Raw genomic sequence first — 14,612 nt, 5'->3', positions numbered from 1 at the left:
ATTGGACCCAAATAATTCCAAGTAAATTAGTACATTTACTCATTTATTCAGAGTAAATACACATCAGATTGGGTTAGAAGTCGTTTGCAAGCCTTAGTAATCAAAATGGTGACTCAAACAATTAACAATTTATTATTTTGCTACCACTCCCTACCATCAGGTTATTTGTTCATAAAGTTATACCTGTCTGGGCTGACTCACTGAAAATGTCAATAAGAATGATATATATGTATATGTAATAAATAGATGTTCTTTACCCTACCAGCAATGCACTGATGCATAGTTCAAGAAGGTGAAAATGATAGGCTCAGAATATTCAAGAAGTTATTACAATGGACACTTGGGAAAAGATCTGGGTGAGGAACGTAAAATTTACACAAGCCCAAAATTTAAGGGAGAACTTTTATAAAATGTTTTATAGGTGGCATTTAGATCCTAAAAAGCTTGCAAGTATGTATCTGAACTATCAACCTAAATGTTGGAGATGTGGTGGCGAAGATGCAACGTATTTTCATATATGGTGGACCTGTAAAAAGGTTAAGGCTTTTTGGATAAAAATTTGGTGGAATATGCAGATCTTCAAGCAAAGGATAAAGTTTTGTCCGCAATTGTTCTTATTGGGCATAATCACAGATACTACTGTTGTGGACACTAAGTTGATGTTGAATTTAATTACAGCAGCAAGACTCTTAATAGGTCAATATTGGAAGAAGGAGGAACTGCCGACTATAGAAGAATGGACTCTAAAAGTTTCTGACCTGGCCGAAATGGCAAAGATTTCGGCTTACTTGAAAGATCACTCGCAACAAGGTTATATTATGGAGTGGAAAAAGTGGATTGATTATATCCAGAACAAATATGGGACTAAAAAGTTTCATTTAGCATTTGAATAAGTTTTTTTCCCCTTTGTATATTAGTATTGCTTGTAGTCATTTCATATGAGCTAGAGTGCGATAGACTTAATAGTTTATTGTTGTTAGCATATGATTATTTTTTGTTTTTATACCTTGTACTTAGCTCTGGGAAGTCGGGGGGAGGGGGGAAGGGGGGAGGGATAGGGAGGGTTAGGTAGGGGTGGGTGGAGGGAGGGGGGATTGTTAAAGATAAAATGTATTGTAAAACTTTTCAATAAAAAAAGAAGGTGAAAATGAACCAGATTTGCTGCTTTATTCACAGTGATCAGAAAAAGAAAATTGGATTATATTAAAAATTCTATTTGTATCTATATCTATAAATATCTATATCTATATCTTGAGAGAGGCGGTGGTGAGGCCCCTTCTCAAGAAGCCTGATCTGGACCCGGCTATTTTGAATAACTATCATCCGGTCTCCAACCTTCGCTTTTTAGTGAAGGTTGTTGAGAGCGTGGTAGCACATCAGCTCCCTTTGTTCCTGGAGGAAACTGATTATCTAGACCCGTACCAATCGGGCTTTAGGCCCGGGTACAGCACGGAGACGGCATTGGTCGCATTGGTGAATGATCTCTGGTGGGCTCGGGACAGGGGTTGTTCCTCTGTCCTAGTCCTATTAGACCTCTCAGCGGCTTTTGATACCATCGACCATGGTATCCTAATGCGGCGTCTCAGAGGGTTGGGAGTGGGGTGCACTGTTTTACAGTGGTTCTTCTCCTACCTTCTGGGCCGTTCGCAGTCGGTGTTGATGGGAGGGCAGAGATCCGCCCCGAGGCCTCTCGTTTGTGGAGTTCCTCAGGGGTCAGTTCTCTCTCCCCTCTTGTTCAACATCTATATGAAGCCACTGGGTGAGATCATTCGTGGTTTCGGGGTGGGGTAATTATTGTTGTAATTATTTTTAATTGTTTTTAACTTTTGTATTTCTTGTTTTAAATACCCTGTAAACTGCCCTGAGTCCTTCGGGAAAGGGCGGTATATAAATCCAATTAAATAAATAAATAAATAAATCAGTACGCTGATGATACCCAGCTTTTTCTTTCCACCCCGAACCAACCCGGTAATGCCCTCAATGTGATGTCCTGTTGCCTGGAGGCGGTCCGGGTTTGGATGGGGAAGAACAGGCTTCGACTCAATCCCGCCAAGACTGAGTGGCTGTGCATACCGGCATCTCGGGAGAACCAGTTTTGTCCATCGTTAACTATGGGGGTGAGGTGTTACCCCCCCCGTTGATAGGGCCCACAACTTGGGTGTCCTCCTGGATTCATGGCTCAGTTTGGAAGACCACATAGAAGCCGTGACCAGGGAGGCTTTTGCCCAGGTTCACCTGGTGCGCCAGTTGCGGCCCTATCTGGACCGAGATGCCCTACGCACAGTCACTCATGCACTCGTGACCTCCCGGTTAGACTACTGCAATGCTCTCTACATGGGGCTGCCCTTGAGGACCACTCGGAGGCTTCAGCTGGTGCAGAATGCAGCCGCGCGAGTTGTGATGGGAGTCTCCCGATACTCCCGTGTAACACCTCTTCTCCGCGAGCTGTGTTGGCTTCCAGTTGCCCTCCGGGTGAGATTCAAGGTGCTGGTGATGACCTATAAAGCCCTACATGGCATGGGTCTGGATTATCTTAGGGAGCACCTGCTGCCAGCATCAACTTCCCATCATCCTGTGCGCTCCCATAGAGAGGGCCTCCTTAGGGTGCTGCCGGTTAGGGAGTGCCGGTGGGTGATCCCCAGAGGGAGGGCATTTTCTGTGGGCGCGCCTGCCCTTTGGAATGATTTACCTGTGGAACTCCGGACTGCCCCTGATCTGCGTTCATTTTGCCAGGACCTGAAAACCTGGCTTTTTTATTTATCAGGCCTGGACTGAAGGGGTTTTAGCTTTTTAATATTGTTTTAATTGTTGGGCTTTAATTAATTTAATTCATTTTAATTTTATATTATCTTTTTATATTGTCTTTTATATGCTGCCCTGTAAACTGCCCTGAGTCCTTCGGGAATAGGGCGGTATAGAAAACTAACTAACTAACTAACTAACTAACTAACTAACTAACTAACTAACTAAATAAATAAATAAATAAATAAATAAATCTGCTTTATACATTCCTAATTATTTAAAAAGTGCTTCATATTTTCTAATAGTTCTATCATGTTGGATTATGAAGCAAATTTTCTCCTTAGATCACTTGCCTGCATTTTATTCTGTCCCTGAAAAATATTGAAAATATGCATCACATCTTTGCTAGCAAAAAAGTAGCTTTAAACAAAATACATATCCTGTAATAAAAAGGAAATCTGAGTCATGTTTGCCTCCAGGATTCATATTTCTTTAAAACTGTCCAAAATAGGGACTTTCCAATGTTCAGGGGATCACAGCATAGATGTAATAACTTTGCAGCTAACAGCTGGCTAGCTCTACCCTGATACCACTTTTGCCAGTATCCACGTACACGTCTGCAGAGAGAAGCAGTTCATTAGATATGAATGCTTAATGATACAGCAATCTTTTTTCTGTCTATAAAATATATTTGCTTTAACATCCTCTTTCTTACTAAACAATTCCAATTGTCACAAAAACGCACTAATGAAATGAAATACTATTCTCTTGAATTAATGCAGGTCTTCTACAGACATTAACAGTCTGCAGGAATTTAATCATAATACATTCAAGAGGAAAATTGTGGTTTAGGGGGCATAATGCTAGTAATGGCATAGTGCTAGTAATGGTGTTCAAAGCCCTCCATGGCATGGGGCCGGAGTACCTCAGGGAACATCTGCTGCCGGCATCAAGCTCCCTGCGCCCTGTGCGTTCCCACAGAGAGGGCCTCCTCAGGGTGCCACCGGTCAGAGAATGCCGACTGGTGCCCCCCAGGGGGAGATCCTTCTCTGTGGGCGCCCCGGAGCTATGGAACCAGTTACCGGTTGAGCTCCGGACGGCGCCCGATCTGCGCTCCTTTCGCCGCGATCTGAAAACATACTTGTTTGAGCAAGCCGGCCTGGCCTGAGGGGGGATTGGTGGGGTTTTTTATTATTTTTATTGGGGTTTTTACTATGTATCAATTGTATTTTAATCGGGCATGCATTTAATTATCTTTTAATTTTTGTAAATTTCTGTGTTTTATTCTTGCCCTGTACACCGCCCTGAGTCCTCCGGGAGAAGGGCGGTATAGAAATATTAATAAATTAAATTAAATTAAAATTAAATAAAGTGTTACTATAAAGAAGCTTTTAGGTTGCAAAGGTAAATTTATCCATGTACAGAAATTAACCATATTTTAGTAACAGATAAAAAGCCTATTTGATTTACTATATTGCTGAAGAGGTGATGTTTCCAAATACAAATATGGCATCTTCCTTTGCCATCTGAGTTTTTTTTAGAAAGGCTGTCAGGTACAAGAAGTGTGCACAACCATTTTGCCTAACATTCTGTAAAGATTTTCCTGGTTTAGGGAGAGCTAAACTCAGTGGACAATATTGTTACTCAATAAAAAAAATTACCCACATATGACAACATGCAGACAAAAAGGTTTTTCAGTTTTTTGCTCTTGCTATCTATCTGAGTTTCAAGCAATAGGCCACAACATAATGTATAATATGGAAAATTTACATGGAATGTTATATCCTAAAATCAATAGTAAGTACAAGCTGGTTAAAAATTGGTCAAAGATTTTGCAGAATAATGCCATTATTATCTATTGGATTTCCTCTGTCAAAAAGAACAAGAACTCACTCTGCGTGTCACAGTTGGATCACGCTGAGCTTTAGAGATCAAGTGTCCAAGTAGAGTGTTGGTTCTGAGGAAATGTAAACGAATATTTGTGGCTTTAGTAAACTCTCTAAGTATGGAAGAAGGGCTGAAATAATTTGCTCCTGGACGGCCATTTACCAAGGATATCACAATCTGGTTAAAAAAAAGAGAGATGGATAAATCAATAGCATCTGCTTTACTTTCAATATTTTTAAAAATTATAAGAATACATCTATAAATGATTATAACATTCATCTTTATGTTTTAATCTTTTTATTGTTGTTGGAAACATTGACTAGGATAAAAATTGAATAAATAACATGTTCAAAAGAATTACAATTTTTACAAATATCACTAATAGATATCTGTACATCACTACAGGACTGAATACTGTTAACGCTGATCAATGTGTATTTATTTCCTCCTGTAGCATAAAGAAATATTGTAAATAAGCAAAAAAGGACTTTTAATCAAAGGCTTTTATAGCAACAAGAATATACACAATGTTTTTATGGAACTTCCCCATCAGCAAGAGCAGGTTCAAAGTTCTTTTTAACAAAAGCTCATTGTAGAATACTAATGAACTCTGCTAACTCAGAATACAGTTCATGGAACAAATTTTATGAACAAATTGGAAACTTTATTCATAGGAGTAAAATTTTATTGGTTTAACAAAATTGACTGTTATGGGAAACAAGTCTATCTTTATATTGATGCTCCTAATTCCAAACTAAGGTATTTCTTTCATCTCTCTTTGGTTGTTATAGAAAAACAACTGTGCATAAAAAAGAAAATAATAGCCTCAAAATGACCAGAAAAAGGTGGCCACACAATAAAGCAATGAATGGTCAATAGTGTAACTTAGAATAGACTTGAACAGCTTTTCTCAATCTTGGCAACTTTAAGATGTGTGGAGGACAACTTTCAGAATTCCACAGCCAGCCATGCTGTGGAATGTGGGAATTCTGGGAGTTGACAAATATCTTAACATCTTAAAGAGCAGTGGTCTTGAAGTCCACAAGTCATAAAAGGGCTAAGTTTGAAGACCCCTGGACTAGAGAAACAAGAAGGGATATCTGGATGAAGGAGGTTATCATCAAAGTGGATTTTCCCTTAAATCGGATTATTACTGAATCCAATTCACAATAAAGTATGAAAGGAGGATAACCTGAAGTAAGGCAGCAAATGTGACCATAGATATGAGGAGGAATATTCACTAATAATTGCAAACCAAGTTCCTAGAATTTATGATGCTAGAAGTACTGAAAGAATACATGCAATAACATTTGAACAATGGCAGAATGGCAAGCATTTAGAACATGGATGTCTTCAGCTTACCTCTCCATTTTCTAAAGGCACTATCCGAGAATATTCTGTTGTGCAAATGACATCATTATCCTTTCTGAGAGGACTATTAGCTTCTTTTCTGAAACGTTCCCAACAATCTGCCTTAGAATCTATTTTTTTTAAAAAGAAAGTCACTTTTAGTTCAGTCTCTGATATGTTTTACTTGTGTCTCCTAGTCTTGATAATAACACTTATAAGTAAGACAAATGATATCATCAAAGCACAAGAGTTCACGCTGAAGCAGCTTTGGTGTCTTCAAGTCCTGCTCCTTGCCCTTCAGTTCTCCAAAGTTGATGGACATTCTCACAAAGTTTTGTCAAAGTATTCTTGGCTCACTAAAATATTTATGTTTAATGAATCTGAAACAGGGCACAGAATGAAACAAAAGGAAGGTAAACAGTAATCTCCATAGAAGTAGCAGAACCTCCACATCAGTCCTGAAAAGAATAAAGGTACCTTATGAATTCTTTTAAACAGTAATAAAATTTTGGGGCCATCATAGGCATGAGCCAGAACATATCTTGGTCCCACTACTATTACCTGGCTTTATTGTTTATCTTAACTATGAATCAGGGAACAGCATTTTAGACTGTGTACAATTCAACATGACTAACTATAAAATTCAGTTAGCTTGAATTCATTTCTTTTCTTCAAAGAAAAAAAGTACTATAAACATTGAAAGAGCTCTGTGGTTGATACTCACAGGCAAAGTATTGCCATGGTGTATATGTTCTTCCAAAATCTATTGATCTCTCTAATACCCACAAATCTGGACGAGGAGAATTTGCAAATTTGATGAGGACATAGGCCACATGGAACAACTGGTAATAAAATATATAAAGGAACATTAGAATATACCTGACAGCACTATGATACTATAAAGTAGAATGAGTAAGCTAAGTTTTTTATTGGTGGTGAGCTGGCATCCATTTCTAGGTATCCTACAGTATGTACTTTTAAAGAAATCATTAGCATAAGATTAATACTGCCCTGGGCCCTGTGGTTAGAATGCAGTATTGCAGGCTAACTCTACCACAGCCTGGAGTTTGATCCTGATAGGCTTGAAGTTGATATAGCCTTCCATCCTTCTGAGGTTAGTAAAATTAGTACCCAGATTGTTGGGAGTAATATGCTGATACTGTAAATCATTTAGAGAGTTCTGTAAAGCATTACCGAACAGTATATGTTTAAGTGCTATTGCTATTTGATGCTATGTATGAATTAGCTAATGATCATTTGATGTTTACTAACTTAAGGGTTGAAAACAATGACTACATTAGACATGAGAAATACCTTTGAGGGCAACCCCAAGAGATTTTCAAAAATTATTAGCAAATTAAAAACTAGTGTGACAACAGAGAAAGGTTATACATGAGTACATGAATATGCTATATGTTAACTGAATTAAATTATAATTACATTTAACTATAAATTGGATGAATTCAAATTTCATTTTATTTCTGATGAGAACCATCCTTTTTAAAAAAAATTAAAGGTAAAGGTAAAGGTTCCCCCGCACATGCGTGCTAGTCGTTTCCAACTCTAGGGGCTGGTGCTCATCTCCGTTTCAAAGCCGAAGAGCCAGCGCTTGTCCAAGGACGTCTCCGTGGTCATGTGGCCAGCATGACTAGATGCCAAAGGCGCACGGAACGCTGTTACCTTCCCACCGTAGTGGTCCCTATTTTTCTACTTGCATTTTTACGTGCTTTAGAACTGCTAGATTGGCAGAAGCTGGGACGAGTAACAGGCGCTCACTCTGTTATGTGGCACTCGGGATTCGACCCGCCAAACTGCCGACCTTCTGATCGACAAGCTCAGCGTCCTAACCCACTGAGCCACCGCGTCCCTTTTTTAAAAAAAATTACGGTGTGCCAATCAAAGGTTAACTGTGGGCCTTTGTTCCAAACACGCTGTGCCTTTCTATTTATCAATATAGTTCAAGGTTCATCTAGTCAGACTTCATTGAACAGACTAAAAAAACAAAGAATTTCAGAGAAAATCATATTACTGTTGGATAATCGAATAGAAAGGAATGTATGTGGACTTTGTCAATAGGACAGTTGCCCTGAGGGAAGTATACAGAGACTGCACCATCCAAAGTACAGTTTAATATCTGAAAGAATTGATGAATCAAACATACTCATTCAAGACAGAAAAGCTTGTCATTAAAATATCATCCCAAGACATTTTACAATATTTTGAATTTCTCAACTTAAAATTCCTTTTACTAGATCAGTGTTTTTCAACCTTTTTTGGGCAAAGGCACACTTGTTTCATGAAAAAAAAATCACAAGGCACTCCACCGTTTTCCGCACCGTTGGACCTCCCCACGGTCGCTACACGAACGGTCGTAAGTCGAGGATGGCCTGTGTTCTCAAGGGGTTGGACTAGATGACCTCCAAGGTCCCTTCCAATTTCTTCTTCTTCTTCTTCTTCTTCTTCTTCTTCTTCTTCTTCTTCTTATTATTATTATTATTATTATTATTATTATTATTGTTATTAATAGCCATTTTATTTTATTTTATTTTGGGGCTTTTGTTTGTTTTTGCTGTGAAGGAAAAGGAAAGCTTGCATTTCTTTTTAATTTATCTTTCTGTATTTTCTTTTTTCTCTTCTTTTCTTTCTTCCTTCCTTCCTTCCCTCTCTTCCCTCCCTCTCTTTTCTTTCTTTATCTTCCTTCCTTCCTTTCTCTCTCCCACTTTCTTTCCCTCCCTCTCTCAATTTCTTGCTTTCTACTTGTTGTGGAAACTGGAAGCTACTTGCATTTCTTTTTAATTTTTCTTCCTGCTTTTTTTCCTTCCTTCCTTCCTCCCTTCCTCTCTCTCTCTCTTTCTTTTCTATTCTCCTTTTTTTCTTTCTCCCTCCCTTTTCCCCTTCCCCCTTTCTCCTTTTTTCCCTTCCTTTTTTCTTTCTTTCTCACCTTTACCATCAAAAGCACTTCACTCCAGAGGGGGGGGGAACCCCAAAGGTTTTTAATTGCTTTGGTCCAAAGGACATTTTATTATGCAACGTATCAAAAGGACAGGTTAAAAAAAAATCAGCCATGTAATTTTTCAGACGCAAGCAAAGCCTCCAAGAGCGAAGCGGTCAGATCCCTCTATTTTGGGCTGGGGCGAGAGGTCGCGGCGAGCAAAGAAAGCGGAGCCAGGCAGCCGACCAGGCGGGAGTCTCGCATCCTCAGCCGCGCGGGGAGTAAGGAGTAAGCGGTGCGTGCTGGAGAAGAAGAGCTTTTTCGAACATTGCAGGCAACCAACCACGCGACAGCTCAGGCGAGCCAGGCTGGCCGCCCGTCCGTCCTCTTCCGATAAGCGAGCCGGTCGCCTCTCCCCAGCTTCTCTCTCTTCAGCAAGAGACCTTCCGAAGCCAGAGAAGGGGGCGGAGCTACGCTGCCGTGGAGCCCTGGTGCCTAGAGAGGTCGAGCCCACTTCTTTTCCCGGGCTTTTGCTTCCAGCGAAGTAGGGCCGTCAGCTTAGCCAAGGCTCCGGTGCCCAGTGCTCCTCGCCAGAGAGTCTTGCAGCGCCGCTCCGCCAGCGGCTGTTCCTCCCCCTCCTCCTCCTCCTCCTCCTCCTCTCACCGCTGTCTCCTAGGTCAGTGTTTTTTCAATTTTTCCCACAGCACACCAGGCAACATCTCGCGGCACACTAGTGTGCCGCGGAACAGTGGTTGAAAAACACTGTACTAGATCACTGAGATTCAGCTGAACAAAAATTACGTGGGCAAACAAAGAACTGTCAAGAAAGGTGATGCGGATTCATATGACTATTTTATCTCAGAATCTCAGAATCTTTTTTTAAAAAAAAGGAAAAAAAACCAGGAAGCGTGTTTTGCATGCCAAAGCTCTCAAGTTCAAACCCTGGCAAGAAGGATTAGCTAACAGATATGTGGAAACTCTTTCTTGGCTTGATGCTTGGATAACCATTGCCAGTCAAAACAGGTGGTTGCGTGATTTAAATGGATTCAAAGTTTAATCTAGTATGAGAAAAATGCCATAAATGTGTAAGATTATCTATGCTAAAGCAGAGCAAAGAACTTTTTAACTTGGCTACTAGGCTTCTATTTTATCTCCACAGTGGACTATCTCTGCTTATAGGAAATCCATAAGCAGGTCATAAATGCACCTGTTTTCCAGCGTACGACACTGAAAAGTATACTGATCTTCATATGGGAAGTAACCACTGAGACTTTTGTCTACCATTAATGTTTAAAATCCAATATATTTAATTTAGTAACCATGCCTTTGGTTTCTCAGCTGATTGGTTTGAAAAATGTAATTGATTTTGCATGAATTCATGTAATAGTTTAAGCACGTTTCCGACTCTAGGGGCCGGTGCTCATCTCCGTTTCAAAGCCAAAGAGCCAGCACTTGTCCGAGGACGTCTCCGTGGTCATGTGGCCGGCATAACTAGACGCCAAAGGCGCACGGAACGCTGTTACCTTCCCACCGTAGTGGTCCCTATTTTTCTACTTGCATTTTTACGTGCTTTCGAACTGCTAGGTTGGCAGAAGCTGGGACGAGTAACAGGCGCTTACTCTGTTACGCGGCACTCGGGATTCGACCCGCCAAACTGCCGACCTTCTGATCGACAAGCTCAGCATCCTAACCCACTGAGCCACCGCGTCCCTCTTAAGCACTTTAGTTTTAGTTTAATTTGATCTTTTTTAAATTATTCTGCTTTTATCCAGTAATTGTATTTTTATTACCCTTTTAACTATCATTAGTGAGAAAACCTGAAACAGCAGTATAAGCAATCTAAAATATCATCACAATATGGTTAGCCTTCTCTAACTTTGTTACTTTAGGATATTGTACTACAATTTTACCGATTGTCATCTAATCTGAGGATGGGCCAAGCTAGCTGCAATGATGGAGACTGAAATTCACACTTTTGGATACCTGACAGGGACCCACATTAGTGAGTCTGCTCTATATTATTTATTCTATAATGTACCCACTACTGTTGACGAGTCAAAATTGGATAAATATTTTTAACATTTAAGGATATGTTTATAAATCTGCAGTTCATTCAATTATAACTTGCTTAAATATAGATTATACAATAAAATAACATTGGCTGTTTTCATAATATACTAATTATATTAAGATTTAACATGTTGTACAACATTATTTAAATGTATGACTGCTTGTTACATTTCTGTTTTCTTATCAGTAAATTTATGGTGTCTTTTTTTTCCAGGACAGAAAGATGCCGGAAGACAGGTGATCCCATTTTCCACTAGAACCATTAGAGAAACTTACTGAAGGGAAACTATGGTTATTACTGTATTTTAAACATGGCACTATCCAGATGAGGAAATGGGATTCTGTGGGATTTTACAGATTCCTATTTCAAAGTAATTATAGTAGTATTGTTTTGGATATTGTGCTCCTTGGCCTGGGAGAAGAACTTCATTTGCTGCTGCATTTTAGATAATACAATGTCTTATGCTTGCCCATTTCCCATCTGGGGTCTTCATTAAGACTGGTGTTCTGCTGTTACAATTAAGAAGAAAAAAACCTTCAGTGGTGAGGATGCCAAATGTGAGAATTGCATGTTTCTCTGAGCAAAACATATACCTCTCAAAAGCAAGATACAGTGTTAAAAAAGATGAGAAGGGTGAGAAGAATTGGATTGAATATATATATCATATCCATGTCTCATGCTGCTTTCTCACCTTAGCAGGGATAAGTTTTTTAATTATTCTACTTCCCAAAAATGTGTCCAAAATATTAATATAGGATATGTCATCGTAAACTAAGGAACATTTCATCAGTATGATATACCAACCAAATATAAAAATGTTTTAATAAAAAAATTCATTTCCAAAGATAATGTAACTAGACTTCAAATCAAGGAGGGGTATCAAACTGCCGGCCCATGGGCCAGATGCATCGTAATAAAACCGTACCCACCCCATTGCTGGCATTGGCAAAAAAATCGCGATACATCACAACATGTCACGTGACAATTTTTATGTTATTTTGCTTGGAACACTGTCATAAAACTTGGACTGTTTACTCTTTAACATTAACCAAATTTATTAAAGTAGGTAAGCCCACTGTGTATTTGATGGAGACAATACAGTACATTAAAATAATGGAATACCTTCTAGTCCTGGATTTTTTTACTTAGTTTTCAAAGTTGTTCAGTTGTCTTTCCATAAAATCTAAACAAACTCAATGTCAGGTCCCAGAGAAATCAGAAAATCCAGGCAGTTCAAGTGAATATAAATATTTATTGCAAGCTTAAGTTCTCTACAAGAATCTGAACTACTACAAAACAAATTGGCAGTAGATAAGGATCAAAGGAATTCAGTGTGCTAAACATAGATCACTTGTGGGCTCAAAGGGATTCATGACTGATGATACATTTGACCACTCCCTCAGGCTCAGGCTGGTCATCTTCTACAGTCAAAGCTATAAATAGAACAGCAACTTCTCCCAACGGACAGGAAAAATAATAGATGCTGACCATGTAATATGTTGGAGTTGCTTGGATTATGCCTCCAAAATAGAGGTGTTATAAATAAATCTGCTAGTCTGCTGAATACAAGTATAAGTAATTTTTCCTGCCAATCTTCTCTATCCAGTGGGCCAGCAATATAAAACACAAAAAAATGATCATTTTCACTGTAGTTTCCCTTTACATGCCTAGACATAGCTAGCAAGTTTCACCTCACTCTTCTTTCCCCAGACCAAACATCCCAAGTTCCTTCAGTCTACCTTTAAAGGGCAAATCTTCAAGTACTTTTGTTGACCTTCTCTGACTTTCCTTTATTTTGTAATACACCAGTGATAAGTGACTTATTTTAACCAGGCCATATTTTTGCGATACTTGTAACACTTTTTAGGGTGCTGTCATTTCTTCTACTATTCCCAAAGCTTGTCATTCTGGAAGCTGACTGCATATAGCACTTTCCTGCTTTTATCTATAATGCAGAGAAAAGGAAGGAGGGAAATGCTTCAGAGGAATTGTGTCATCAGGCAGGCAAGGCTGGACCTGAATGCAGAAGTTAGCAATCCACATAAAAAAAACTGGAGAATTCTGTTTGATTTACATTTTTTTCAGAAACGGCACATTAAAAAGATTAAAAGGCTGAATATGAGGCTCAATTGTATTTGTACACTGATCAAAATTAGTGGAACTAGCCTGGATCTAGCCACAGAAGAAGCTTTATTTAGCTTGCTTTGTTCTGACTTAACTTGAGAAATGAACCCAGCCAAGTCAACAAGCCATGGTTTAAAAGTCATAGCTTGGTGTGATGTATGAATTTAGCCACTGAGAAAAGGAGCTGTGAATTAGCTGTGGTTAAATTTCCTTTGAGTTAATCTGACTTCACTGTAAATCTCATTTTAAATAGGGCTGTAGAATTTTATAAGTATCTATTTCTTTCATGCTTTCTGGTTAGACTTTATAAACAAAACCAGATTAAACAATTATTATGGCCCCTAGGAAGAAGGTTAAACAATATAATTTATGAATACGGGCAACAAGAATCTCCTCTCTGCATGCAAGCCAAATACACATTTAGGTTTTTTACTCTGCAGAAGAGAAAACATGAGAAGATTTTGTCCCACCTTAATGAAGTCTGAAATCCTATATTTATCACATAGGAAGAGGAAATATTCATAAAGAGAATAAGAGGAACATGGCATTTTTCAAAAAGTATTTGGATCTGTTTGCAACACTTTTCCTCTAATTGTGCGTATTTTAATGAATGGCTTACCATATAGTAGAACTAATGTTTCCTAACAATGCAGTGCACGTTTCCCTAAGAAGAAAAAAGAACAAACAAGCTAACTGGATTAAACCCCAGTATGGGCTCCACCTGCATAATAGAAACAGCAGCAGGAACAGCTAAGAAAGGGTTTAAGGACTTTGATGTCTTTTTTTTAAGTTTTATTGATTTTTAAAAATTACAATCTTTAGTGCTTAATAAACAACGTTGTCTGGGTTCACATATTTAACATTAACGTCTTCAATACAAATCTGTTCAGTACTGCAAAATCCAGTATTTTTCCCTGATCCTCCTTTCTTCCCCATATTTTTTCCATTTCCCCTCATTACATAGTTACAATTCTTGTTACTATTGATGTGTACAAAGTTAGATATAAACATCCTCATCATATTTTACTTGTTGTTGTTGTTAGCTGCGAAGTCATGTCCAACCCATCGCGACCCTATGGACAACGTTCCTCCAGGCATTCCTGTCCTCTACCACCTTCTGGAGTCCATTTAAGCTCACGCCTACTGCTTCAGTGACTCCATCCAGCCACCTCATTCTCTGTTGTCCCCTTCTTCTCTTGCCCTCAATCTTTCCCAGCATTAGGCTCTTCTCCAGTGAGTCCTTCCTTCTCATTAGGTGGCCAAAGTATTTGGGTTTCAGCTTCAGGATCTGGCCTTCTAAAGAGCAGTCAGGGTTGATCTCCTCTAGGACTGACCGGTTTGATCGCCTTGCAGTCCAAGGGACTCGCAGGAGTCTGCTCCAGCACCATAATTCAAAGGCCTTTGAACTATGGAATTTTACTAATATTATAGAAATAACAATAATATCCTTTCATAAATCAATATCCTCTTTTTGCTGTTCTTATTAAGGTTTGATTTCCCATCAAT

At 39.0% G+C, this 14,612-nt stretch overlaps 1 protein-coding gene across 1 annotated transcript in view; it reads right to left on the bottom strand.

Moving 5' to 3' along the window:
* LAMA3 (laminin subunit alpha 3) overlaps positions 1 to 14,612 on the bottom strand; it is a gene marked incomplete at its 3' end in the record, with an annotated part of 133,459 nt that overhangs the window by 106,101 nt on the left and 12,746 nt on the right. Inside the window, exons 3-5 of the mRNA XM_083357591.1 lie at positions 6,704 to 6,821; positions 5,992 to 6,110; positions 4,636 to 4,806 (exon numbers count right to left, since the gene is read on the bottom strand). Of these exons, the coding sequence (XP_083213717.1) occupies positions 4,636 to 4,806; positions 5,992 to 6,110; positions 6,704 to 6,821 (408 nt within the window). The remainder of the gene's footprint in view (positions 1 to 4,635; positions 4,807 to 5,991; positions 6,111 to 6,703; positions 6,822 to 14,612) is intronic.

The sequence above is a fragment of the Vipera ursinii genome, assembly GCF_947247035.1.
Source record: "Vipera ursinii genome assembly, chromosome: 3".
Classification (NCBI taxonomy): Eukaryota; Metazoa; Chordata; class Lepidosauria; order Squamata; family Viperidae; genus Vipera; species Vipera ursinii.
Note: the sequence above shows the minus strand (reverse complement) of the source record. Positions and strands in the feature narration are given on the sequence as shown.